This window comes from Globicephala melas, chromosome 21 (genome assembly GCF_963455315.2).
Source record: "Globicephala melas chromosome 21, mGloMel1.2, whole genome shotgun sequence".
NCBI classification, from domain to species: domain Eukaryota; kingdom Metazoa; phylum Chordata; class Mammalia; order Artiodactyla; family Delphinidae; genus Globicephala; species Globicephala melas.
In genome coordinates this window covers 12,891,893-12,919,849 of record NC_083334.1, presented here as the reverse complement: position 1 = coordinate 12,919,849, position 27,957 = coordinate 12,891,893, and the positions used below count along the sequence as shown (strand labels likewise).

Here is a 27,957-nt window from a genome sequence, read left to right as displayed (position 1 = left end):
CAGTAATTACATTTCCAAATGCAATACAAGTCATTTTTCATTTTTATAGAATCACTTTTAAAAACTGGAAAATATATCAAATATAATCATAAAAGGATATAAAGAGAAAAATGGTTAAAAAATAACTTTTACTATTATTATTTACTGGACAAAAAAGAACAGTTAACGTAGAATTTTAAGAAATGACTTTCTTTTACTCAAGATATAAAAAATTTATACAATTCACATTTTAGTAATATACAGTGCCATTCACTGCTTAATAAATATTCATGAACACACAATGATTTAATTCTGGTCCTATATACCTGACATTGCTGACCAAAGCAGAGAGGAAATATTGATTTTCTTTGGAAATATTCTCCGATTGTACAGGATAAAATTTGTTATCTTCAGCAACCTCCAAAGGCACATACTTTCCTATTTTTGATGATTTATACAGTCGAAAGTTTCTATTTCTTGTATAAACTCCTATATCAAAAATTAATAAAACAATATGAATGCATGTTTTCAGTGATTTGTTTTTATAGTCAGCAAATATTAAGTTAATTCTGTATAGTATTATTAGAAAAAACACCTGGTTGTGGTTCAAGATAGTGACGTAGGAAGATCCTGAACTCACCTTCTCCCAGGGACACACTGAATCTACAGCTATACATGGAACAATTTCCTGTAGAAAAAAATCTGAAAACCGGAATGGCCCCTTCACATCAGACAAACGACAGAGAACTCACACGGAAGCAGATAGGAAAGGCTGAGAGGCACTCTCACCATAAACCCCACCCCAGGCACGGCAGCACACAGTCAGAAGGGAACGCAAACCCGGAACTTCTCCCCAAGGCGTACAGGGTTCATACCCCACATCAGGCACCCCAACTTTTAAGACCAGCACCTGAGAGATGAGCCCTCCAAACACCTGGATTTGAAGACCAACTTGGCTCACACCCACGAGACCCACAGGGCCATGAAAACTGAAAACGGCTCTTAAAGGGCTCACGTGCAGACTCACCTGCCCCAGGGTCAAGTGCAGAAGCAGCCCATTGAAAAGCGCCCATTCGTTATGTGAAAGAGACTCATTTACTAATTTTAAAGCACTGGTCTGAGGGGCAAGTCCTGTTGGGATATTCTCTAAGGATAGAGGCTGCTGGGTACCTCCTTCCTGCTCTCCTTCTGCCTTGCTAAACCTGGAGGGAGCCATCTTTCTTTTTTACTTTATCAGCAGGTGCCGTCTTCATACCACCCCTCTGCCTTGCTCCAGCAGTGGGTACCATCTTTGTGCTCTCCCTCTGCCATGATCCAGAGTGCCAGTAGCTCCCAGAGGGGAGCTTCTACACACATCTGCTGCCCTGGTTTTCACAGCTGGTGACACACTTTCTGTGGCTACCATCCAGACACTCTTGATCTCCTGGCTCTAGAGGTTAGGGAAGCTTGTGATCCTGGGTCCCATGGAGCTGTAACAATCAGAGAGACAGCTCTTGGTAGACTACCAGTCCCAGAGTACTGCATAGACAGCAGACTTAAACACACCCCCAGTCTTTCTAACAAAGAGGCCTATTTGCTTGTCCTGGAGCTTAAGGGCTCTTAGGGAATGGAGGCCAGTGGACACCATCTTGGCACTCTCCCTCCACCTCACTACAGCTCACCAGTATCTCTCAGAAAGGAGCTTATACACTCATCTGGAGCCCCAAATTTTGTGACTCCTGCCCAGCCAGACTGCCTGGCTCTGGTGACTAGCAGGGCTTAGGCTTGTGGTCCCACAGGAGTGTATATATTTGCATTTTTTAAAAGCTGCTGCCTGAAGGTCTGGCTTCCAATCAGCTTGAATCTAGGTGCTGACTGAGATCCTCCCCTTTGGGGCACTGACTGCTCTTGGCACACACTCAGTTACTAGGAGCTATTAAAAATATAATAGGGGGCTTCCCTGGTGGCGCAGTGGTTGACAGTCCACCTGCCGATGCAGGGGACATGGGTTCATGCCCCAGTCCAGGAAGATCCCACATGCCGTGGAGCGGCTAGGCCCATGAGCCATGGCCACTGGGCCTGTGCGTCTGGAGCCTGTGCTTCACAATGGGAGAGGCCACAACAGTGAGAGGTCCGCATACCACAAAAAAAAAAAAAAGTGTGTGTATATGTGTATATATATATATATATATATATATATATATATATATATATATATATATATATATATAAAATAGGCTGCTTGGACAAGCACAGAGGTTTGTGACAACATGAGCTAAGACACGACTGAATAATAAAGTTCATCTTCTACACAAGGCCAACCCTTCAAGACTGGGAGAAGTGGCTGTTGCATCTAATGGGTAGAAACCAACACAGAGAGTCAAGCAAAATGAAGAAACAGAGGAATATATTCCAAATGAAAGAACAAGATAAAACCTCAGGGGAAAAAATCTTAATGAAACAGAGAAAAGTAACTCACCTGATAAAGAGTTCAAAATAATGGTCATAAAGATGCTTGCTGAACTCAGGAAAGAATGGAGGAACACGATGAGAACTTCAACAAAGAGAAAATATAAGAAAGTACCAAACATAAATCAAAGAACTGAAGAATACCGTAAGTGAACTGAAAAATACACTAGAGGGGTTCTATGGCAGACTAGATGAAGGAAAAAAGAGGATCAGTGAACTCGAACACAGGGCAGAGGAACTCATCCAATCAGAGCAGCAAAAAAAGAAAAGAATGGAAAAAAAAGTGAAGACTGCTTAAGGGATTTATGGGACAACATCAAGCAGACTAACATTCACATTAAAGGAGTCCTAGAGGAAAAAAAAGAGACAGAGACAGAAAGGAACAGAAGACTTATTTGAAGAAATAATGGCTGAAAACACCCCTAACCTGGGGAAGGAAACGGACATACAGATACAGGAAGCCCAGAGAGTTCCAAATAAGATCAATCCAAAGAGACCCATACCAAGACACATTATAATTAAAATGCCAAAAGTTAAAGGGAGAGAATCTTAAAGTAGCAAGAGAAAAAACTTGTTACATACAAGGGAACCCCCATAAGACTATTACTCCAGAAGGGAGTGGTATGATATATTCAATCTGGCTGACATAAAAAAAAAATTTCCAACCAAGAATACTCTACCTGAAGTTATCATTTATAATTGAAGGAGAGAGAAAGTTTCCCAGATAAATAAAGGCTAAAGGAGTTCACCACCACACCACTAAACCAGCCTTGTAAAAATATTAAAGGGACTTCCTTAAACTGAAAAAATAAAAGGGGTGTTAATTAGTAACAAGAAAACATATGGGGACTTCCCTGGTAGTCCAGTGGTAAAGAATTCACCTTCCAATGCCAGGGATGCAGGTTCTCTGGTCAGGGAACTAAGACCCACGTGCCGCAGGGCAACTAAGCCCACGTGCGCCACAACTTCTGAGCTCACGCACCTCAAACAGAGAGCCTGCGTACTGCAAACTATAGAGCCTACACGCTCTGGAACCCGAGCGCCAGAACTACAGAGCCCACGTGCCCTGGAGCCTGCACGCCACAACTAGAGAGAGAAAACCCACACACCACAACTAAAGAGAAGCCCGCACACCACAATCAAAGATCCCACATGCCTCAACAAAGATCCTGCATGCCATAACTAAGACCTGACACGCCAAAAATAAATAAATAAATAAGTCTTTTTTTTTTTTAAGAAAGAAAGTATAAATCTCACTGGTAAAGGTAAATATATAGTAAAGGTAGTGGATTAAGACTTATAAAACTAGGGACTTCCCTGGTGGCACAGTGGTTAAGAATCCCCCTGCCAATGCAGGGACATGGGTTCAAGCCCTGGTCTGGGAAGATCCCACATGCCACAGAGCAACTAAGCCCATGCGTCACAACTACTGAGCCTGCACTCTAGAGCCTATCAGCCACAACTACTGAGCCCACATGCCACAGCTACTGAAGCCCACACGCCTAGAGCCCATGCTCCACAACAAGAGAAGCCACCGCAATGAGAAGCCCATGCACCACAACAAAGAGTAGCCCCCACTCACCGCAACTAGAGGAAGCCCGCGCGCAGCAACGAAGACCCAATGCAGCCAAAAAAATTAAATGATTGTTATCAACTTAAAATAGACTGTTATAAGTTATATGCAAGCCTCATGGTAACCAAAAAGTAAAAACCTATAGTAGATAATACAAAAAATGACAAAAGGAAACTAAGTATACCACTAGAAAAGTCATCAAACCACAAAGGGAGAGAGCAAGAAAAGTAGAAGGGAACAGAGGAACTACAAAACAGCAGAAAACTATTAACAATATGGCAATAAGTACATACCTATCAATAATTAAGTGTAAATGGACTAAATTCTCCAATCAAAAGATACAGAGTGGCTAAATGAATAAAAAAACAAGACCGGGCTTCCCTGGTGGCACAGTGGTTGAGAATCTGCCTGCCAATGCAGGCAACACGGGTTCGAGCCCTGGTCTGGGAAGATCCCACATGCCGCGGAGCAACCAAGCCCATGAGCCATAACTACTGAGCCTGTGCGTCTGGAGCCTGTGCTCCGCAACGAGAGGCCGTGATAGTGAGAGGCCCGTGCACCGTGATGAAGAGTGGCCCCCGCCTGCCGCAACTAGAGAAAGCCCTCGCACAGAAACGAAGACCCAACACAACCAAAAATAAAAATAAATTAAAAAAAAAAGATTCCACATCTTCGCCCAACGTTGGCTTCCCTTTAAAAAACAAAAACAAACAAAAAAGCAAAACAAGACCTATCTATATGCTGCCTACAAGAGATGCACTTCAGACATAAGGATACACACAGGCTGAAAGTGAAGGGGTAAAAAAAGATATTCCAAACAAAGAGAAGCAAAAAGAAAGCTGGAATAGCTATACTTGTATCAGACAAAACAGACTTAAAACAAAGACTGTAATAAGAGACAAAGAAGAGCATTACATAATGATAACTGATTAAGGGATCAATACAAGAAAAGGACATTTGTAAATACTTATATACACCCAACATAGGAGCATCTAAATATATAAAGCAAATATTAACAAACCTAAAGGGAGAAATAGACAGCAATACAATAATAGTAGAAAAATTTAATACTCCACTTACTTCAATGGATAGAGCATCCAGAAAGAAAATCAGTAAGGAAATATTAGCCTTAAAGGACACATTAGATCAGATGGACTTTACAGAACATTCCATTCAAAAGCAACAGAATATACATTCTTCTGAAATGCACATGGAACCGTCTCCAGGACAGATCATATGTTAGGCCACAGCAAGTCTTAACAAATTTAAGAAGACTGAAATCACATCAAGCATCTTTTCTGACCACAGTGGTGTGAAACTAAAAATTAATTACAAGAAGAAAACTGGAAAATTCACTTGTATGTGGAGATTAAATAACATGCTAATGAGTAAACAATGGGTCAACAAAAATTAAAGGAGAAATAAAAAAATACCTTGAGATAAAAGAAAATGGAAACACAACATACCAAAATGTACAGGATGCAACAAAAGCAGTTCTAAGAGGGAAGTTAACAGTGATATAGGCCTACCTCAAGAAACAAGAAAAATCTCAAATAAACAATCTAAAATTATACATCAAGGAACTAGAAAAATAAAACCAAATGAAGCCCAAAGTTAGTAGACAGAAAGAAATAAAAGATCAGAGCAGAAACAAATAGAGACTAAAAAAAAAAAACCAAAAAGATGAAACCAAGAGCTGGTTCTTTGAAAAGATAAACAAAATGGATAAACCTTAGGTAGATTCACCAAGAAAACGAGAGGACTAATATAAATAAAATCAGAAATGAAAGAGGAGACGTTACAACTGACACAAAGGATCATAAGAGACTACCATGAATAATTATATGCCAACAAATAGGACAACCTAGAGTAAATGAATAAATTCCTAAGCATACAACCTGCCAAGACTGAATCATGAAGAAATCGAAAATCTGAATGGACCAAGTACTAGTAAGGACACTGAATCAGTAAACAAAAACCTCCCAACAAAGCAAAGTCTAGGATCAGACGGCTTCAAATGTGAATTCTATCAAAGATTCAAAGAATACCAATCCTTCTCAAACTCTTACAAAAAACAGAAGAGGGAACATGTCCAAACTTACTTTACAAGAGCAAAATTCCCCAAAAACAAAACTAGACAAGGATACCATAAGAAAAAACTACAGGCCAATATCACTGATGAACATAGATCAAAAAATCCTCAACAACATATTAGCAAACCAACTTGAACACTACATTAAAAGGATCATACACCATGATCAAGTGGGATTTATTCCAGGGATGCAAGGACAGTCCAACATCCACAAATCAATCAATGTGATGTAACAACACATTAACAAATGAAGGATAAAAATCATATGATCATCTCAACAGATGCAGAAAAAGCATTTGACAAAATTCGACATCCGCTTATGATAAAAACTTTCAATAAAGCGGATACAGAGGAAACATACCTCAACATAAAGGCCACATATGACAAGTCCACAATTGGAATTACTCAGCAGTGAAAAACTGAAAGCTTTTCCTCTAAGATCAGGAACAAGACAAGGACGCACACTCTCGCCATTTTTATTCAATGTAGTATTGGAAGTCCTAGCCACAGCACTTGGGCAAGAAAAGAAAGAAAAAAGGCATCCAAATTGTAAAGGAAGAGGTAAAACCATCATTGTTTGCAGATATATTGTATACTGGATATTATACAGGTCTGCCTCAACTAACAACTGGTTACATCCCAACAAATAAGTTGAAAATGCATTTAATACACCTAACCTACTGAATATCATAGCTTAGCCTAGCCTACATTAAATGTGCTCAGAACACTTACATTAGCCTACAGTTGGGCAAAATCATCTAACACAAAGCCTATTCTGTAATAGAGCACTGAATACCTCATGTAATTTATTGAATAGTATATTGAAAGTAAAAAGAACAGAATGGTTGTCTGGATACAAAATGATTGTGACTGATCTTATCACCTGACTGCATGGCTGACCGTGAGCTGCAGCTAACTGTCACTGCCCAGCATCACAAGAGGGTATTATACCACATATCACTAGACCAGGAAGACATCAAAACTGAAAATTCGAAGTACGGTTTCCACTGAATACATTACTTTTACACCACTGTAAAGTCAAAAAATTTTAAGTGGGGAAAAAAAAGTGGTAGGTCAAACCATCATTAAGTCAGGGATCATCTATATGTAGAAAACCCTAAAGACTCTACCAAAAAAATGTTTGAATAAATGAAGTCAGTAAAGCTGCAGGATACAAAATCAATATACAGAAATCTGTGGTGTTTCTATACACTAATAACAAACTATCAAAAGAGAAAATAAGCAAACAATCCCACTTACAATTGCATCAAAAAGAATAAAGTATCTAGGAATAAATTTAACCAAAGAGGTGAAAGACCTGCACACTGAAAGCTACAGGCATACTTCAGACCTACTGTGGGTTAAGTTCCAGAACGCCACAATAAAAGCAAATATCAGAATAAAGTCACACGAATTTTTTCGCTTCCCAGTGCTTATAAAAGTTATGTTTATATTATAGTCTATTAAGGGTATAATAGCAGTCTTTAAAAATATACATACCTTAAGAAATACTTTGTAACTAAAAAAGTGCTAACCACCATCTGAGGCTTCAGCGAGTCATCGTAGTAACATCAAAGATCACTAATCATAGATCATCAAAACAAATAATAATGAAAAAGTATAAAATATTGCAAGAATTACCAAATGTGAAACAGAGACACAAAGTGAGTAAGTGCTGTTGGAAAAATTGCGATATCAGTGGTTGACTCAGGGCTGTCACAAACCTTTAATTTGTAAAAAACACAATATCTGTGAAGTGTCATAAAACAAGGAATGCCTGTTTTATTTCCAAATTCTTATACTTGGTTGTCAGGGGTGCTAGAAAGATATGCAATACAGCAGGAACACTTCCTATTCTCAGCCTGATTGGCCTGGTAATCTTGCTTATAGCTTAAACCTCCTTTTCTTCAACTTGTAGACACTGAAGCTCTCTGAGTTGCTCTAACCATCAATGGCAAAAATGCTGCTCTTATGGTTTTTCAAATCACAAGCTAGAACTCAACATAAAAATGAGGTTTAGTTCACCAAATTGGAGCTCAGCTGAATTAGGGGTCCTGATTGGCCTGTGTGTTACCTAAACAGGCTGAGGTCCTGTGCCAGTGCTTCATACATCCTCAGATTCAGAGACCAGAAGCAAGCAGGGCAGAAGAGAGCACAGCTGAAGAAGCCACCAGTTTTATCATAGGAGCAAGTTGATGAAATAACCCTGCAAAGCTCTTCAGTGCAGAAAACGCCAGGCTTACTTTGCCACCTAATAGTTCCATTTTTACATTGTACCTATTTTTACAATTTATTTCATCTAATTCAACCTGTCAGCAGCACTGGAGACTGCTATCCAACTGTCCCCTATCATGAATCCTGTGAACATTTCAGAGCAGGAGCCAGCCACAACCATTCTCTTCTGGAGCTCAGGCCAGCCTGCTGCTTAGGTCCCACAGCACCCCTTTAAGATCTCCTAACAGAAACCTACTAGATTTCCTGCACCTGAGCTCACTGATCACATTCTGCTAGTGACCCCAGTCATTGCGGAGCAGTGGTGGTAGTAAGAATCCTAAGCAAAGTGACAGGTGGACACTGACTGGTCTCTCACAGAAGTACACAAGTCCAACAGACAGCTGTCAATTCTACTTACCTAGATCTACAAAAAGATGCTTTTCTCCAACGTTATTCTTCACAATTAAAAATGAAAGATCAGGACTGCTTTGCTTAGCTGACCCCAGCCTCTCCAGTTTCTTTGAATTCGTTGTCCAGCTCTCTCCCATATCCTTATCTGTGGACTTTTTGCTAAAGGAAATTCCTTGTTTAACTGGTGTTTCAGAAAAATGGGAAAATTCATGGCCCATTGTCTCTGGAGTCATATCATCATCTTCACTAGCAATTAAGTGAAAAGCAGGCTCTAACATTTTTCTCACAAAATTACCTAAAGGAAAAATAAAAAGGTTAATCTAATTCTTTTCTGCAAACTATAACAAGATCTAGGCACAAATCTACACAGGACAATTTTACACAGTAAGGCTTCTACTTTCAATTTCTGGTTTTAAAACTGAGTTGTTGGTCTTCCCTGGTGGTGCAGTGGTTGAGAGTCCACCTGCCGATGCAGGGGACACAGGTTCGTGCCCCGGTCCAGGAAGATCCCACATGCCGCGGAGCGGCTGGGCCCGGGAGCCATGGCCCCTGAGCCTGCGCGTCCGGAGCCTGTGCTCCGCAACGGGAGAGGCCACAACAGTGAGAGGCCCGCGTAACGCAAAAAAAAACAAACACAAAAAACCAACTGAGTTGTTATTATAAACTGTAACGCACCTCTCCTATACTTCCTTCCTCTTGTGTAATCATTTACTTTTTAAATTCCCTTTGACAGGGGAGTTTGGTGTAACTTGTAAACAAATCATCTTAGAAGGGAAGGTTAATGTGAGACAATTTGTCAATGTTGGTAGTATGGGCCTGGGCCAAATGCTCTGTCACCAAAAAAGCACCATTTTAATGAATACAAATTGAGTAGAATTTACAATCACAATCAATGATTAAAGAATGCAAGGTTCCGACTGGAGGGGTGGGATAGGGAGGGTGGGAGGGAGGGAGACGCAAGAGGGAAGAGATATGGGAACATATGTATATGTATAACTGATTCACTTTGTTATAAAGCAGAAACTAACACACCATTGTAAAGCAATTATACCCCAATAAAGATGTTAAAAAAAAAAAAAACTTTGATTAGGATTTAAAAGGATTTTGAATTGGATACCACCTGAATATTTTCTTTATTACTGAATAACGTCTTCTATTAAAGCTTCAGTGTGTTTAATGTTAAAAAAAAAAAAAAAGAATGTAAGGTTTACACAAGTAGACAGTGCTGCCACACTCTCCCCATGTCAGGACATCAGCAAATTTCTCAGGACTTATATCTTCTCTCCTTCACTCGCATGACGCACCCCAAGAACCTGGACATTCACAGCCATCAGTTTAAGGTTCTTGCTCCTCCTGCCTCTCCCGATAACTGGTCATGAGCAAGTTGTGGCCCAATAACTAAAGTCCAGAACTAAAGCAAGTAAATACATCTATTGTATTTCAACATTTATTCTAAGAGCTCTAAATATGAGTGGCGCAATCTTTACATAGAAAAGATGGTATGACAATCCAGAGCTTCTTTCAACTCTCATAATTTGTATCATAAAATCAAATAACCATCTGGTTAAGTTGCTTCACGCATAACAATACTGGAGAAATGCACTACCGTAAGAAAAACTTAACTTTAGTCTTTAAAATTGGTATAGTCTGGGCTTGTCACTTTATTTACCAGACAGCTTGAACCCTTAAATCATAAGATACACATGCTCTAAGTTCAAAATTCTTTCTCCAAATTAGACTTAATCACTTCCCTCCTCAAAGAAACAAATCCACTATCTTCTAAAACTAAAAATCAAAATGAAAGCAAAAGAATTTGATCCTTGCAATCATATACAGACATGATTATCTCTGGAATGAGGGAAATAAGGTAAACACTGAGTAAAAAGAAATCATGATATATCAAAGGACAATAAAGCAGTCCAAACATAAATTGATAAAGTAAATTTTCCTGGAAATGTAAAATTACACCTACTTGACACCAAGAAGGCGTGGCTGCAGAACCAGTTGCCAAGACTGTGCTTAGGAGGCCAGGCTAGGACAATGGACGGTGTAACCACCTTAATACTAACACCGGCTCCAGCAAATTACTCTGCTTTCTGCTGCCCTTCCCAATAGTATCACCCTCACCTCATCATTAATACAGGGACAATTTTATTGGCTGGGAATAACTCAAAAGAACGTATCGATCACAGAAATTTCAGGTTCTATGGCAGGCTGGTAGGAAAGTATTTCAAGGAGATCAAATTTGTACATCTTGCTAACATTCTATGATCTTACAGTTCCTAATTCCTCTTTCTGAAAGGTTGACAAAAGGAAGTGGAAATGTCACCAAGAGATACATTGAGGGAGGGGAACCAAAGTGGTGAATCTGGACTATTTCATAACCTCTGCATCTCTGGTTCTGACAGTTCGTAATTCTGGAGGACCGAAGCCGCAGATGGCATCCCGTTTACCAGGTCTGACCATGTCTCCCACTCCAGCCACACTAGCTGCTCCCCAAATTAGTCACGAACTCTTACCTCTATACTTTTGCTTACCCTGTTCTGACAGTAAAGCCTTTCTTATCTTTGCCTGATGGAATCTGATTTAAAGCCCAGCTTCAACGTCAGTAGGAGACACTGCCCATTACCGGTCAAATTTCCACTCTCCTCTTCTGCCTAGCAGCAAATCTCCGTGCTTAGCCTCGTGGCTAGGAGCCAGAGCAGACCACAAGGAGTAAATAGGAATCAAAGAAATACCTGCTTAGGACTCTACCCCCGCACCAGACAGCAGAGCCACCTAACATTCAGTCATTCATTCAGCAAATATTAAATGACTTCTTGTATTTACGGTAGCTGCTGCTGCTGCTGCTACTGTTATATTATTATTACTGATAAAGACATTACTGTCTGATAAGCTCTGGAAATACAATAGTGAATAAGAAACAATCCATGCCCTAAAGAAACATTAAGTAGAATAGAGAAGACAAAACAAGAAATTACCCCAGGAAGTGGTGAACCCTTTGGCATGATAGGCACTGGGCACGCTCTGCAGCCCAGAGGGAACATGAACCTAAGTCTTAGGGTTTTGGGATGTGACAGAAAAGGCTTCTCAGATGACAATACCTACACTGAGTCTTAACAGACCAGGTGAACTGGTCAGACAGCAGCGTCAAAAAGTGCAGAGGCCTAAGGACTAGAGAAAATGTGGCCCCCGTGGGAGCTAAGTGAAGGACAGTTAGAAGTGCCAAGTGGTGAGAGATGAGGCCAGTGCACAACGGGCCTCATCATGCAAACTAAGACACCTGGACTTTTCCCTGAAGGCAAGGAATAATCCTGGAAGGGTTTGAGGCACACAGTAGTATGATCAGATCACTCTAGCTAGCTGACTAAAGAAGTAAGCAAGACACAGCATTTCCACTTGGGTAACTGGGTGAATGGTCGTACCACTCAGATATACACCTCACAGGAGAAGGAGCAAGTTTGGGAGAAAAGATGAGGAGACTGGTCTAGGACACACTGAGTTTCAAGTGTCTGTATGGGGATGTTTAATGGGAGAACTGTCTTGGCTGCACATAAAGACTTGAGTCATCAACACACAGATGGGAACTGAAGCCATGACGGTGGATGATCATTAAGGTTACAGATGGAGTGAACAAAGGGACAAGGACAGATTCAACAATTACTAGGGATGAAAGAAAGAGACAGAGAAGAAATGTCCAACTAAGCTAACAGAAAATGGGGAGATAATAAGGAGTCCTAGGTATACAGCACACTAGGCCACTGTGACCTAGTGTTACCCTAATCTAGCAATTAGACGTTGACTTTTATGCCAGTCTTTTAGTGACTATGTTCATGCCTTTTGCCTTTGGTACTCTGGAAACTGTCAGACACTTGTTCTGAAATGGATTACCTGTTACCTGAACTTCAGTCAATCATCTGCTTGCCCTACCCCTGCTCTGATACACACTCAGGATTTTTGCTTTTATTCAGACCTTGGTTTTCAGTGTTCCCTTTCTGCCTATCTGTTCCCCTTTGGACTGACTTCATTTTATACCTGGGCCTATATCTCTAAATGTCCAGTCCTGGAATTAATCCTCTGGTTACACTTTCAGGCTTACACATCTACACTTCTCTCCAACCCTAAGATTTGGCCTGGAACAATAAATAAGGCTTCGTTAGTGTGGCCTGGAACCCAAGCCCAGTTCTCATGTACTAAAAGCTAAGGCAAGGCTAAAGCGAAGGTCAGAAATCCAGATCTGAGTCAGCATCACAGATAAGACTTGAATTAGGCCTCTCCTGCATTACCCAGAAAACTTCTGAAAGGACTCCTGTTGGAACAGAAACCAGGACCAGGGCATACATGGCCATCCCAGTATCTACAGCAAGAGGCACTAATGCCAAGGATATCCTGAGTACATTAATGTGTCTAAAATGTATCTAGAATAGGAAGATAGATCTAGAACTAAAGGCCAATCCTGAAAACATGAAAAATCATGATTCATTTTTTTAGGACAGGTTAATGACCATAAAACCTGACAAATAAAAAACTTTAAGAGCAAAGGGAAGCTTACGTTTTTAATATAACTGTGACTTTTTAAAAAAAACAGTACACTTACCAACATGAATATTATCTTTAAATGCCACATCATGGAGTTGAAATATTAAATGGCGGCTAAATTTTTCATTGGTGCTAGAATCCAAGTTGAGAACATCTTCAGCTGAACAACTAACCCTGTAAAACTGTTGAAGTGCTCTACAAACATGCTGAAAACACAAGTAAAACATCAATAATTAGTGTTTTTTGTTTCAAAATTTTTCCATGAGCAAAATTCAAATATCTTGGTACAAGTCTAATCTGTTTTTTATTTTGATATCAGATTATTACATAACAATTTTACTGAATTACTTATGTACTGAAATATACATATTTAAATTATTATACATGTTTATGTTAAAAATGCATAGGCTCGGGCTTCCCTGGTGGCGCAGTGGTTGAGAGTCCACCTGCCGATGCAGGGGACACAGGTTCGTGCCCCGGTCCGGGAAGATCCCACATGCCAAGGAGCGGCTGGGTCCGTAAGCCATGGCCGCTGAGCCTGCACGTCCGGAGCCTGTGCTCCGCAATGGGAGAGGCCACAACGTTGACAGGCCCGTGTACCGCCAAAAAAAAAAAAAAAAAAAAAAAAAAAATGCATAGGCTCTCAGGGTTAAAGGCCTCTCAGAATTCAATTTATCTTATACATTAATCTCTAAAATAAAAATAAAAATATTTCTTTTTAAGCACCTCTTTTTATAAATTTTATTTATGTATTTATTTATTTGTTGTTTGGTTGCACCAGGTCTTAGTTGCGGCAGGTGGGCTCCTTAGCTGCGGCATGCATGTGGCATCTAGTTCCCTGACCAGGGATCGAATCCAGGCCCCCTGCATTGGGAGCAACAGAGTCTTTATCCACTGTGCCACCAGGGAAGTCCTAAGCATCTCTTTAAATATTATCTATGAGTTAAAAAGTCACAATTCCATTGTTTCTAGTTTTAGTTTTCAGAAAGTTGCTCATGCACACTAAGCCCAAATCTACGTCCGAGAATGTGGCCTCCAGGGCTAGGTGATGCTACTAATGAAAGCAGTTACGCATCATAGGAAGGTAGCGAGCACAGGGTTAGGAGCACACGATTAGGAGTCAGAAAGGTTTGAGTTCTGGCTTTGCCACTTACCAGCTCTGTCGCTTTAGTCAAGTCCAAACCTAACATTCCTCAACTGCAAAATGGGATAATAATAGAACCTAACATTTCAGGTTGTTGTAGGGAGCAAAGAGAAAATGGGAGTAAAGAGTTGGCCCAATGCTGGCACACGTAACTGCTTAAAAGCATCAGCTGTGCAGCCACAGAACAAGTCACTTCTGAAGCCTCAGTCTTCTCTTTTGCAAAACGAAGGTACTAAGAAACACCACACAGGTATGGCACTGGCACAAAAACAGAAATATAGATCAATGGAACAGGACAGAAAGCCCAGAGATAAACCCACACACATATGGTCACCTTATCTTTGATAAAGGAGGCAAGAATATACAGTGGAGAAAAGACAGCCTCTTCAGTAAGTGGTGCTGGGAAAACTGCACAGGTACATGTAAAAGAATGAAACTAGAACACTCCCTAACACCATACACAAAAATAAACTCAAAATGGATTCAAGACCTAAATGTAAGGCCAGCCACTATTGAACTCTTAGAAGAAAACATAGGCAGAATACTCTATGACATAAATCACAGCAAGATCCCTTTTGACCCACCTCCTAGAGAAATGGAGATAAAAACAAAAATAAACAAATGGGACCTAATGAAACTTAAAAGCTTTTGCACAGCAAAGGAAACCATAAACAAGATGAAAAAACAACCCTCAGAATGGGAGAAAATATTTGCAAATGAAGCAACTGACAAAGGATTAATCTCCAAAATTTACAAGCAGCTCAATATCAAAAAAACAAACAACCCAATCCAAAAGCGGGCAGAAGACCTAAATAGACATTTTTGCAAAGAAGATATACAGATGGCCAACAAACACATGAAAGGATGCTCAACATCACTAATCATTAGAGAAATGCAAATCAAAGCTACAATGAGATATCATCTCACACGAGTCAGAATGGCCATCATCAAAAAATCTACAAACAATAAATGCTGGAGAGGGTGTGGAGAAAAGGAAACCCTCTTACACTGTTGGTGGGAATGTAAATTGATACAGCCACTATGGAGAACAGTATGGAGGTTCCTTAAAAAACTACAAATAGAACTACCATACGACCCAGCAATCCCACTACTGGGCATATACCCTGAGAAAACCATAATTCAAAGAGACATGTACCAAAATGTTCACTGCAGCTCTATTTACAATAGCCAGGACATGGAAGCAACCTAAGTGTCCATCGACAGATGAATGGATAAAGAAGATGTGGCACATATATACAATGAAATATTACTCAGCCATAAAAACAAATGAAATTATTTGTAGTGAGGTAGATGGACCTAGAATCTGTCATACAGAGTGAAGTAAGTCAGAAAGAGAAAAACAAATACAGTATGCTAACACATATATATGGACTATTAAAAAAAAAAAGGTCATGAAGAACCTAGGGGCAAGACGGGAATAAAGATGCAGACGTACTAGAGAATGGACTTGAGGATACAGGGAGGGGGACAGGTAAGCTGGCACGAAGTGAGAGAGTGGCATGGACATATATACACTACCAAATGTAAAACAGATAACTAGTGGGAAGCAGCCGCATAGCACCGGGAGATCAGCTCGGTGCTTTGTGACCACCTAGAGGGGTGGGATAGGGAGGGTGGGAGGGAGGGAGATGCAAGAGGGGAAACATGGGGACATATGTGTATGTATAACTGATTCACTCTGTTCTAAGGCAGAAACTAACACACCATTGTAAAGCAATTATACTCCAATAAAGATGTTTAAAAAAAAAAAAAAGAAACACCACACAGGGTTATCTTGGAATTAGCAAAAATGTCTGTACACTGCCAAACACTTAGATACCAAATAGTTATGCAGTAAATTGTGTTTATTAATGTTATTTTGGTATTATAGCATACCACCTCCCATCATGCTCTCTGATCCTACTCTTCTTCAGTAAATTCTTTCTCAGAGAAGTCTTCCTCAATTTCCTTATCTACATCAAATTGCCCCATATATATTCTACCTCTACTTGTAGTACTTACACAGCTGCAATTTTTGTGATTATTTTGATAGGTTTCCTCTATATCATAGAGAATATCCCTCAGGATCTGTTCTCTCCTGCTTCTGTAAATAGAACCCTGATTATTAGCTAGATATGAGGTCATCGAGAATAAAGACCATGTTCCCCAGACTCCCTTGCAGTAAGGTGTGGCCATGTGATTAAGTTCTGGCCAACAGGATGTGAGCAGAAGGAAAATATTCCACTTCTACATTATAATCTTAAAGGAAAGGGGCATGCTCACCCCTTCCCCATTTTCTACTGTCTAAAATGTAGACACAGCAATGCTGAGCCATCTTGGACAATGTAAATAATGGCATCTTAGGAAGAGCAAAGCAATAGGCCTAGTCCCCTAATACAATGGAGTCACATCCAGGTGTTTCATGAGAGAGAAATAACTTTCTATCTTGTTTATGCCCCTTTAATTTTAGGTCTTTATTATGGCAGCTAAATCTATCCTAACTTATTATCCTCCATTACATGATAAATTCTGTGAAGGCAGAAATCATGTCTTTTTGGGCTAGCCATTGTATTGTTAATGCCTAGGCACACTGACACTAAGAGGCTGAAAAAATTTTGATAAATGAATAAAGTCTAGTTATGTACTTTGGAGCTATACAGAATAAATGTAATAACTGTAGATAATAAAAGTAATTGTAGTCCCATTAAGTTCTTTTTTCCAAGTTAAATTTTAAATAAAATTTTAAGTTACAGGGAATATAGCCAATATTTTATAATAACTATAAATGGAGTATAGTCTGTAAAAATTTTGAATCACTATTGTACACCTGAAACTAATATATTATCGTAAATCAATTATACCTCAACTTTAAAAGTTTTTAATTTATTTAAATATTTAAGTTGTAAAATCCAGAAGTTAAAAATATATGATTATTTGAGCAATGTTACCTGTCAACATAGTTTTATAAAATGCTTTAGCACCAGAAGTCATTCCATCTGGCAGAAGTGGCTTACTGGAATTGTCAGTTAAAAAGTGTCAGTATCAAAGGGCATTACATATTATCACTAGTTATTATTAGCCAGTTATTTATTAACCATCTGTTATGATAACAGCTAACCTATGCCTCCTCACGCAGAGACACTAAAGGAAAAGTACTCTTTGTATTATACACTTGTTACATACACAGTAACCAGTAAATGAAATTAATTTCAATATAATCATTTGTAAAGGTTATATTAAGTAAAATAATCCTAATAACTTTTCTACCAACATGAGTGTGTTAAATTAAAATGCTGTGTAATTTTAAACTCAGATTTCTACAACTTTTTCCAACTTTTGTTGATGTTAAAGATGAGTTGTTCAAGACTAATTTGGATAAGATTGTATAAAGAATTAGGAGGAAAAAAATTTAAACAGCTACATGATCTTTGCCGTACCAGTGTTTATTCTTGTTACAAATGGGATTTGCACTAGTGTTGATTCCATTAGGGATAAGTTTCTAGTTTCTAATACAATGAAGTACTAATACTTCTTTTTTTAACAGTATCACCATATTAAAGTGCCAGTGAAAATCTCTGAACCTTAATTCCTTGGTGGCCACACAGAGCCCACTTAACAAATCCTACCTCAGACTGTAGAAGTATATCATACACTAGAAAAGAGTCAATATCTATGGATTATTAAAAACGTAATTAAGGTTAAAAATTAAATACAACTTACCAACTATAATGAAATAAAACATTTAAATTTATTTTTAAGGGTCCAATGGCTATCTTAAGAAAAACATAACTTTTCTGTTGTTTTTTGGGAGGGCTGGGGGGAACTTATGTATATTTCTTTTGCTTCAAAGTCAGGAGAAAGCTGACATTATGATTTTTTTAAAAACCAGTATTTGCAAACATTTTTCAAATAAATTTAAAATAAAACATGTAGAGATCCGACAAAATCAGCAGATATTTTTAATCAAAAACATTCTAATTTGGATGTATTTTTAACATTATAAAATGAGTCATCTACAGCTAACATCTAAAACAAAAAATAGTTAGTTAATACCTACTTTGAGTCCAAATAATAGTCAATATAATTTTAGTACACCCTAATACAATCTTAAAAGATTTTATAAACGAACCTAATAGAGCTTAGTTGCACAAGCCCATATTCCTTTTATTACTAAATAATAAAAGGAATATGGGTTGACACTGCTAAATCAAAAATATATACTAGAACTACACTTTTTCTCTTTGTGAAAAACAAAGAGAAATGATAATTATAGTTCTAGACCAGGTTTTGCCAGTAACTAGTTGTTGGAGTTGGAATTAAGTCTCTCTAGGCTTTAGCTCCTCATTTATGATAATGTAAGACAGAAGAGTTTCCAAAATTTCTGCCAGCTCGAAACTTCTGATACTATTTTTATCAAAATTTTCTTGAAGTTTATCTTAGTACTCAATTTTTCAGTAAAAATTACTTCACCTAATCTTCACCAGAGTCCACTATTTGTAATACAAAAGAATATATAATTAAGAAACAGAAAATTCCCAAACTGCCACCTTTCTCAGTTTTTTGGGGTTTTTTTAATGTATTTATTTTTGGCTGCATTGGGTCTACGTTGCTGTGCGCGGGCTTTCTCTAGTTGTGGCGAGCAGGGCTATTCTTTGTTGCGGTGCACGGGCTTCTCATTGCAGTGGCTTCTCTTGTTGCGGAGCATGGGCTCTAGGCACACGGGCTTCAGTATTTGCAGCGCATGGGCTCTAGAGCGCAGGCTCAGTAGCTGTGGCGCACAGGCTTAGTTGCTCCGCGGCATGTGGGATCTTCCCGGACCAGGGATTGAACCCATGTCCCCTGCATTAGCAGGCGGATTCTTAACCACTTCGCCACCAGGAAGTCCTCTCAGTTTTTTTTGATACAGCAATATTACAAAATATATGGACATAAACTGAACCTTCCTCCTTTCCAGAAGTTTACTCAGAGAAGTGGCATTAAGAAACGAAGTCAAAAGGAAGAGTAACAAGAAAAATGAGGAGAAACACAGAACCTATATATTACATAGGTTGGATTCATTTAATGACTGAATGAGTGAATGAAAAGACATACAGGTAGATATAAGGAGAAAAACCTGAGTCTGTAATTTACCTCAATGAGTAATGCAACCATCTTTTTCCCATCAGCTCCTGGATTGGCAAGTCTGTTAAATTCCAAATCAAAATAAAGCTTGCACACAGCATTTTCAGGAATGACTTCATAGCAGTGTAAGAGATTTCTTCTGAATTGAATAATTCAAGATTGTTAGGTTTATATCTCATACCTTTTAAATCACAGAAGTTGCTCTTGTATCTCAAGATAGTATATTAACTGTGATGTAATGACAGATAACTATGACATAATGAAAACAAGATAAAGTGAACAACTGCTTACCACAGGTTTACAGAACACAGTATCAAGAGTTTCCATCAAACAAGATCTAACAATCATTTTCTGTAACATTATTTAACTGGAAAATATAGCCAACTTCATACTGCTATTTATTCACAGATAATTTTAATATCAGGTAACACTTCTACATTTGTTTTTGGTATCACCATGAAGCAAATTTTGTTTAAGAACGTTCTCAAACTGTGATCCCACAATCACATATTCTTGGGATTCCATGAATTTTTTAATGAGAATTTTTAAGTTCCATATTTTCATTAGGAATGTTTTAAAAACTGGTTACATACACTCTGAATCACCTGACTTCAATGAGCTTTCAGTGCTCACATGTGCAGTTTCATTCTCACTGGTATCAAGAGGTATGACTTTAAGATGGGTTATTAAGAAGAAATGCTGACTTGATTAGTATATGATAAACTGCTTAGTGCCATCATATACAAATAAAAGGTTTACAGTAATTTGAACAAGGAAAAGTGATGGTGGGAATTGTGTCATCACGTGGTACAGGAATTCGAAACACACACAATTTCTCTCTCCTAGCACCTGGTGAGATAATTCAGTGTTTCTATCACAAGGAAACTCCAGAATTCAATTCTAATAGTAAAGTAGTAACTAACTGCGTGACTGAGAACTATGAAAGCCAAGGCAGCCTGATTTAATTTCACAAGCATTTCCAGATGAAGGCAATGTAATTTAATGTGTTGTGCTTTAAAAGCTACTTACCGGGATTTATAGTAAAACCAAAGTTGAGTATACGTTGTTACGAGGTAAATATGTTGTCCATCGCCCACTTTGTATTCCAAAGCAAATACATGAACGTCCTTTACAAAACCAAAAATAATATTCAAAAAATTAGTAAAATGCAAATTTAAAATCAACTGTAGCTATTAAATGTTCATAAAGATTTTATTCAAATTTTCAAAAACTGGAACATTTGTATTATTGAAAATAAGAAAATTAATCACTAAATCTATGCCAATCAAAATCTAGTTATTTGTATTTATTTATATTTAGTCACTCAGGTAATAAATGTTGAAGGCAGAAACAATTAGAACATCCAGACTAAAACAAAGAAAAATCATTTTTCAGTCACTCGTTTTACTTCCTATTATAGTTTTATCTGCCAGTTTATGAAAAAGAACTTATTTTTTTAAAACTACCTGAACATTATTGTAAATAATTTGGACTGAAGTTAATAAATTTCCTAGAGTATATAAAAATACATGAGAACCATTTTTAAAAATATATTCGTATGTAAATCTTAAAAGCTTAAGGAAAGTTTTAAAATGCAGAACAAGTAACTATAAATTATTGTTTCTCATAGAAAAGGAATACACAAGTTCTTTTGTTTCCACTTAGCTAAAGGTAGCTGTTGAACCTATAAAGGAACTAAACTTCCATTTTCATGAGAGAAATCATAAAGACTAAGTTATCCGATCCTATTAAAAATCTTCTCAAGATAAATTTTATAAACTGATGATTGGTAAATCCAGCAATCATACAGCTATATTTTTTTAAAGTCAAGATTAAGCGAATCTGTATTTTAATTTCTGATACCTGAATTAGGGTTACACAAAATGCACACAAAAGGCTTTTCTTCTATTTCCTAAACTATTCTGATGAGATATGAGTGAGCTTCTGTCTACCAGGGAAAGAAGGTCCTCCTCCCTAAAAACTTATAGCATTTTGAGTTTTTATATATAATCAATTTTCAGAATCACAATATATTTATGCTGGATTTATGTTGGATAGATGCATCTTTTCGTTATATTTCTCTATATTCCCCACAATGCCCAACAAAAAAAGATGTGCAATACACACCTGCTTGTTTATTTTTGAGAACCATTCCCTTTGTGAGGCTAGAATGTAGCAAGCACTTCTTCCTCCCACTTTCCTGATGTGTTGGAAATTATGATAAATCCACTCTACTACTCCAAAGCACAAAAGGGACAGTAGAAAGATAGAAACATGTGTGCTTTGGTACTATGATTTAAGTTTTAGGGCTTATTAACTCAAATGACATTTGAGACATTTTCATTTGCGATTGTTTAAATTCAAATTTCCAATCCCTAATTTCATCCTTAAAATCTCACACTCCGGGCTTCCCTGGTGGCGCAGTGGTTAGGAATCTGCCTGCCAATGCAGGGGACACTGGTTCAAGCCCTGGTCCGGGAAGATCCCACATGCCACGGAGCAACTAAGCCCGTGCACCACAACTACTGAGCCTGTGCTCTAGAGCCCGAAAGCCACAACTACTGAAGCCCGCACGCCTAGAGCCTGTGCTCCGCAATGAAGAGGAGCCCCCGCTCACCACAACTAGAGAAAGCCCGCGTGCAGCAACAAAGACCCAACGCAGACCAAAAAAAAAAAATCTCACACTCTACTTACTCATTTCCTGATATTTCTGTGGGTATTATTTTAGTTTAACTCTTACACTCATTCTATTATTTTTCAGTCCATGAATACAGTCACTTCTCCTCTAAGCATAGCTTCATTTCTATGTCATTACAAATTTTTTAAACTATTTGGCACTAGATATGTCATTTTTTTCATTATTAATATAAAGTAAATGGTTAATGATTCATGGATATCTTTCCTAAATAGTACAAAAAGATCACAATTAAATTCTTCTGGTAAAATAAGTGGACTGAAATGAAGACAAACAACAGATTTTTTTTGGAAATCTTAAGGTATAGTAGCCCTAAAAAAAAGATGAGAAAAATTACCTCTTTACAACTTTTAACAAAATTAAAAGCTTGAGTTTGCCGATGAAATAGTTTCCAAATGGATGGTGGTTCTTCTGGCTTAGACAATCTTGGTCTGTATACCAAGGACAATGGTTCCCTCTCATAATGGGATGCTCGTTCTTCAATTTGCTTCAGCCTTGCTTCCCATTTTCTCTTCATTGGTTCAGAAGTATGGGGAGACTAAATCCTATCCCAGGTAGGATCTCTGTGAATTACTACTAAAACAAACAAACATGGATGCCAGTTTCTTTGTTTAAAATATACTTTGTTTGGTAAAACTTCAAAGCTCATTTCTGCTTATTTCTTTGCTTTACAGTTTATGTTTTGAATGAAGTTTTGCTGTGAAACAAGGACAGGGCTGGTTATCAGAAATCTTTAGATCCTGGCTCTTCCATCTAATAGTGCTACAGTTTTGAACAGGTTAATGAAGCTCCCTAAATTGTAATCAGCTGCAAAATGGGAATCAACATTTTAATGTAGTTATCTTGAGGATACTTGTCATAAGACATGAAAATGTTCTGCAAATTCCAATGCCTCATGTAAATATAAGAGTTTTTTGCATCACTGTGGTTTTTATTATAATCATTTTGTTGCATCAAGTGCCATGTACCTCACCCAGATGGTGGGCATCATTCCAGTGCTATTATTTCTTAGTGTAGAATTCATTTCTAGGCACCACTGTCTAGTTCTTAGCTCCCTTTTCCTCTTTTTCCTGCCCACTGCTCTTCTTTTCTACTCAAACAACTATTAGTTGGGAGGATAACCAGTGTATGAGTGGGAATTACAATATTGGCTAGTTTTGGTTTGGGATGTATGGTAATCATAAGCATGACTTAAAAAAAAAGAATAAATGTTAATCTGTTAACTTAATGACTACTTTTGTGATTAGTCAATTGAAATGTTTACATTTTAACCCTTGTTTCCTAATGATACATGTTTTTGTTTGCAAACAATGCTTCCATGTTAGCCATGCCAAAGTAAGGGGACCAGGCAATACCTTTCCAATTTGGGATTACGGTTTACTTACAAAGGAAAAAGGATAGGTTTTTAGAAGAGGGGGGAAAAGCTTCCAGTATAGAGAAAAAATGGGGACAAATTCTCTGGCATTCCTGCCATCAAGAGATGCCATCTAAGCCCACTCCCATACAGACTCTTGGCCATGTGACTTGCCAATGTCACATCGACAAATGTGAAGCAAGCAGAGGTTTAATAAGTGCTTTTGCATTAGATTTGGCTATCATGGAGTCCTGCTCTGAGATCATCATGCTATAACTCTAGCCTCACAGAGGATAAAAGGTCATCTGGAGAGGAACCAAGGTACCCCAGCTGATAGCAATCACCAATTACCAGATACTGAGTTAAGCCACTTTGGATCATCCAGCCATCATCTGAATTCAATGCTTGAGTAAGCCTGATTGAGTTCAGGTGAGAGATCCAGCAAACTGCCCAGGCAACCCACAGAACTCTAAGAAAAAATTAATTTGTTGTTTTTAAAGCCAGCAAGTTTTGGCCTGGGTTTTACACAGAAATAGAAATAACTAATAGTTTCCTTCTTCACTAAAATCATCTATGTTGTAATTTATGTATGTAGAAAACAGATATATTAGGTTTTAAGTGACATAATATCATACACTAAAGCATTTGAAGGTAAAATCCCTATTTACCTTTGTCAATGCCTATCTAGTACTTGCACTGATAAATATGCTCTTGAATTTTAGCAGAAAACTTTGCAACATAAACTCACTGGCAAATGAAATATTCCCTGGAAAGAAAAATAGAATCACCCAAAAAAGATCAAGAGAGGGTAGGAATATCCTAATGCATTGTTAGAAAAAAAGGCATATTATCCACAGATTTCAAATCTGACTCCAACCATAACAGACTTAAGATTATACTCTCAGAATTACACTTAGTCCACATGGATATTATAAATTATAAGCCAAGAAACAGAAATAAATTTCTAAAGCTATCAACATAAATTTCATAACAGATTTGCCTAGGAAAGGAATACAATTTCTTTGGATTGAAGAGATGGGGCAATTTTTAATACAACTGTGTTAATTTTTCAATATATGTGACAGGGCTCCTTATTGCTAAATAGATTCTGAGTATTAGTTTATTTAATCTGCTTCACACACAGATAAAAATCCCCTCCATTTAGACAACCTAACTGAGAAACTTTCTTCTAAGAAACTGACTTTTAATAAAGCCCACCAATTACTTAACGAAGAAAATAAACACATAATGCGATCAGAGGTGAATTATGACTCTAGTATCTAGCAAATAACTGACTAGAAGTAACCATGTGGATGTTCACACTTAGTTACAATGACATCGGGAAAATTTTTTCTGGTTTTGTAAAAATATTGGTATGACCATGGGAATATATCATATATGAAAGTCAGTCACAATGGAAAACCAGTTTAACACTTACTGGACTGAGGAAACCACGCATGTCAACAGAAAAAAAGAGAGAAGCTCAAAATATGTTATGCTCCCTTGTTATTTACACAGTTTTAAAATTTTAACAGCTGGGCTGAAAGACAACTGGGGCTTAGACTCTTCAAGCAGCAGGGTTGAATATTAAAAGCAAAGGAAATGGAGAACAGGAAGGCATCTGGCATTCTCGTTTTGGACTATCATATTCCTCATGCCTACCCCCCGGGAGAACATATCACCATTTCAGAAATGCTGGTGGGGAAACAGTGCTGTCTTTTTTTATATACATATAATTACACATGAAAACCCCTTTTCACACAGGGACCATAACTACTTTTGTAACAGTTTCCAAGACCTAAAGAAAAATATTTGTTGTATTTTAAAATAGCAGGCTTAAGAGCTCTATTATTTATTTCTTAGCATCGCACGGGAATGATTGTTTAACCATTTTTGATACCAGTTTCAAAACTAAAGGTGGTCAGGCTAGAAAAAAGGTTGGCTTAGTCTTTTTAGAGTAACTATAGTGGGAGAAGGGACAGTGAGAGTGAGGGTGAAGAGATGACTCAGCCGACCTAAGCAGTCCTGGTTTCCAGAGGTTTATGCCTACACTTGTTCATCGGTGACACTTGACGGCCTGGTCCCCAGGAGCAGCTGGACCATGCGGCCCATGGTTCACGAGTACTGGCTTCTAGGGTCAGATGAAGCCTGCCTCGCATGGCTCTCTCTAGCCCAGTTCTCCTAGTTTCTTTTCTTGTCTAATCACAAGTCAATTCCTATTCCCCAACTCGAACTTCTCCCTCTGCCCTGAGAATAGATTCAACAATATCTTGTGTTTTCTGCATATATGTTCCAGTTCTAATATTTAGTAATGTTCTGGTATTTGGCAATGTTTTCTTAATATAATTCCCTTTATGGCCTCTTGTAATACATTTATACTATTTCTCCCACTGCTGAAGTATTCATAATAAAGTATGTGATTAAACTTCATTTACAGTAATAATAGTTTACTTCCCAGATGAATAACACCTTACAAAATTATTAAATATACTAATTGACTTTTTCTTTTCTTCTTTTCCTACTTCAGTCACCTTGCCTGTCTATGCTTGAACAGAGTAACTCATATTTAAATTTCCCAAAAGTCTCCTATAAGGAAGAAAACATCCAGTGGAACACTGTTTTTTCCAGTTCCACCTTTCTACCATCCCCACAGGATCTCCCATCCAAAGAGCCTAATTCTGCCAGACTAATCACCCTTAAGACCATTTTCAACAGCCAAGACATGGAAGCAACCTAAATGTCCATCGACAGAGGAACGGATGAAGACATGTGGTACACATATACAATGGCATATTACTCAGCCATAAAAAAGAACAAAATAATGCCATTTGCAGCAACATGGATGGACCTAGAGATTACCATACTACGTGAAGTCAGACAGAGAAAGACATATATGATATTATTCATATGTGGAATTTAATTTTTTAAAAAAATGATACAAATGAACTTATTTACAAAACAAAAACAGACTTCCAGATATTGAAAACAAACTGATGGTTACCAAAGAGGAAACGGGGGTGGGGGTTGTAAATCAGGAGCTTGGGATGAACACACACACACTACTATCTACGAGACGGATAACCAACAAGGGCCTACTGTACAGCACAGGGACCTCTACTCAATACTCTGTGATAACCTATATGAGAATCTGAAAAAGGATGAATATATGCGTAACTGAATCACTCTGCTCTACACCTGAAACGAACTCATTAGCATTGTAAATCAATTATACGCCAATAAATTTTCAAAAAGACCATTTTCATAGCTTTTCCTAGGGACACTCATTAATGATTCAGAGCATCGCTTAATGCACGCTAAAGTTTACCTCGAGAAGTCCAAACTCTCCAGAATCTGGCCCTCAACCACTTACCCATTCGACTTCTTCTTGTTCAGCCTTCTCACCAAATGAATGATGATGACCACTGCCTGCACCTGGCCCACTCCAGGAGCCCTCCTGCATGTTTCCCTCCCCTGGAATGCCCCACTCACCCTTCCTGAAGTCTTCCCCTCCCAGGCCCAGATCAGGTTCTGCCACCTGAGACACCTCTGTAGAAAGAAACTTCCGACATTGCTTCTAGCCAGCTATTTTACTATAATTAAAGTTTCTCCAAACTAATAAGGGTCATTTACACAAAAAACCAGAAAACCACTGCTGCTGCCGCTGCTTTAACTACAGCATAATTTTGGTAAGAAAGTTTAGCACAGGAAGGGGTCTGTGCATCACTACGGGGTAATAGGACTGGTTAAAAAAACTAGTACACTAGTGCCTGCCTTACAAATAACTGCATGCCGACCACCGTGCAGGTTGGGAGTGGGTCCTATTCTTCAGTTTTACTGCAGCAGAAAAAGGACTGCCAAACACTGGTCCTCTCTCAACTTGGCAGGGATAAAGGCCTAGGTTTCATTCCTAGGATCTGAGTTTAACTCGTGTAGCCCTTAACAAGAGCAAACTACTTAGCCTTTTTAATTACGCCCAGGTGGAAACTGGAATTCCTACCTGCAGGGGCTGCTGAAAGAAAAAGAAAATGCATTGCCACAATGTGAGAACACAGATAAGCACCCAAGGAACGGTAGCCATACTCAGAACCACGTATATCTGTGAACAAAACGGCGCCCTCATTTATACCCAAGTAAACAAAAGTGCTGGAAGTGGATGGGTTCTTCACCTGGGGCCCCTGACTTGTCAGAATGTCCTGAACCTCTTGAAATTTGATGGAGAATTTCGTGCTCAATTGGGTTGGTACATTCTTCTGCGAAAATGCCTCAGAGTCTGAAGAGTTCGTGACCCAAGACAGGCGGAGGCCCAGCTGGGCGGTTAAAGCTTTTGGTTTCGGGACAGGGAATTCGGGGTGACCTAGGGGAAGGCCTCCGGTCGCCCGAGGGGAAG

General features: G+C 38.4%; 1 protein-coding gene across 8 annotated transcripts in view; it reads right to left on the bottom strand.

Moving 5' to 3' along the window:
- Positions 1-27,957, bottom strand: part of PRIMPOL (primase and DNA directed polymerase) — a 41,160-nt gene that overhangs the window by 12,504 nt on the left and 699 nt on the right. For 4 of the 8 annotated variants that reach the window (XM_060291353.2, XM_060291355.1, XM_030830970.2 and 1 more), the window contains 6 exons: positions 22,554-22,789; positions 20,551-20,648; positions 19,531-19,660; positions 13,315-13,462; positions 8,725-9,012; positions 306-468 (listed from right to left, as the gene is read on the bottom strand). In XM_060291353.2, coding sequence (XP_060147336.1) covers positions 306-468; positions 8,725-9,012; positions 13,315-13,462; positions 19,531-19,660; positions 20,551-20,648; positions 22,554-22,733 — 1,007 coding nt within the window. In that variant the 5' untranslated portion in view covers positions 22,734-22,789. Of the gene's footprint in view, positions 1-305; positions 469-8,724; positions 9,013-13,314; positions 13,463-19,530; positions 19,661-20,550; positions 20,649-22,553; positions 22,793-27,736; positions 27,830-27,957 lie in introns of those variants that run through there. The other 4 variants (XM_060291354.2, XM_060291352.1, XM_060291358.1 and 1 more) reach the window with 3 other exon arrangements.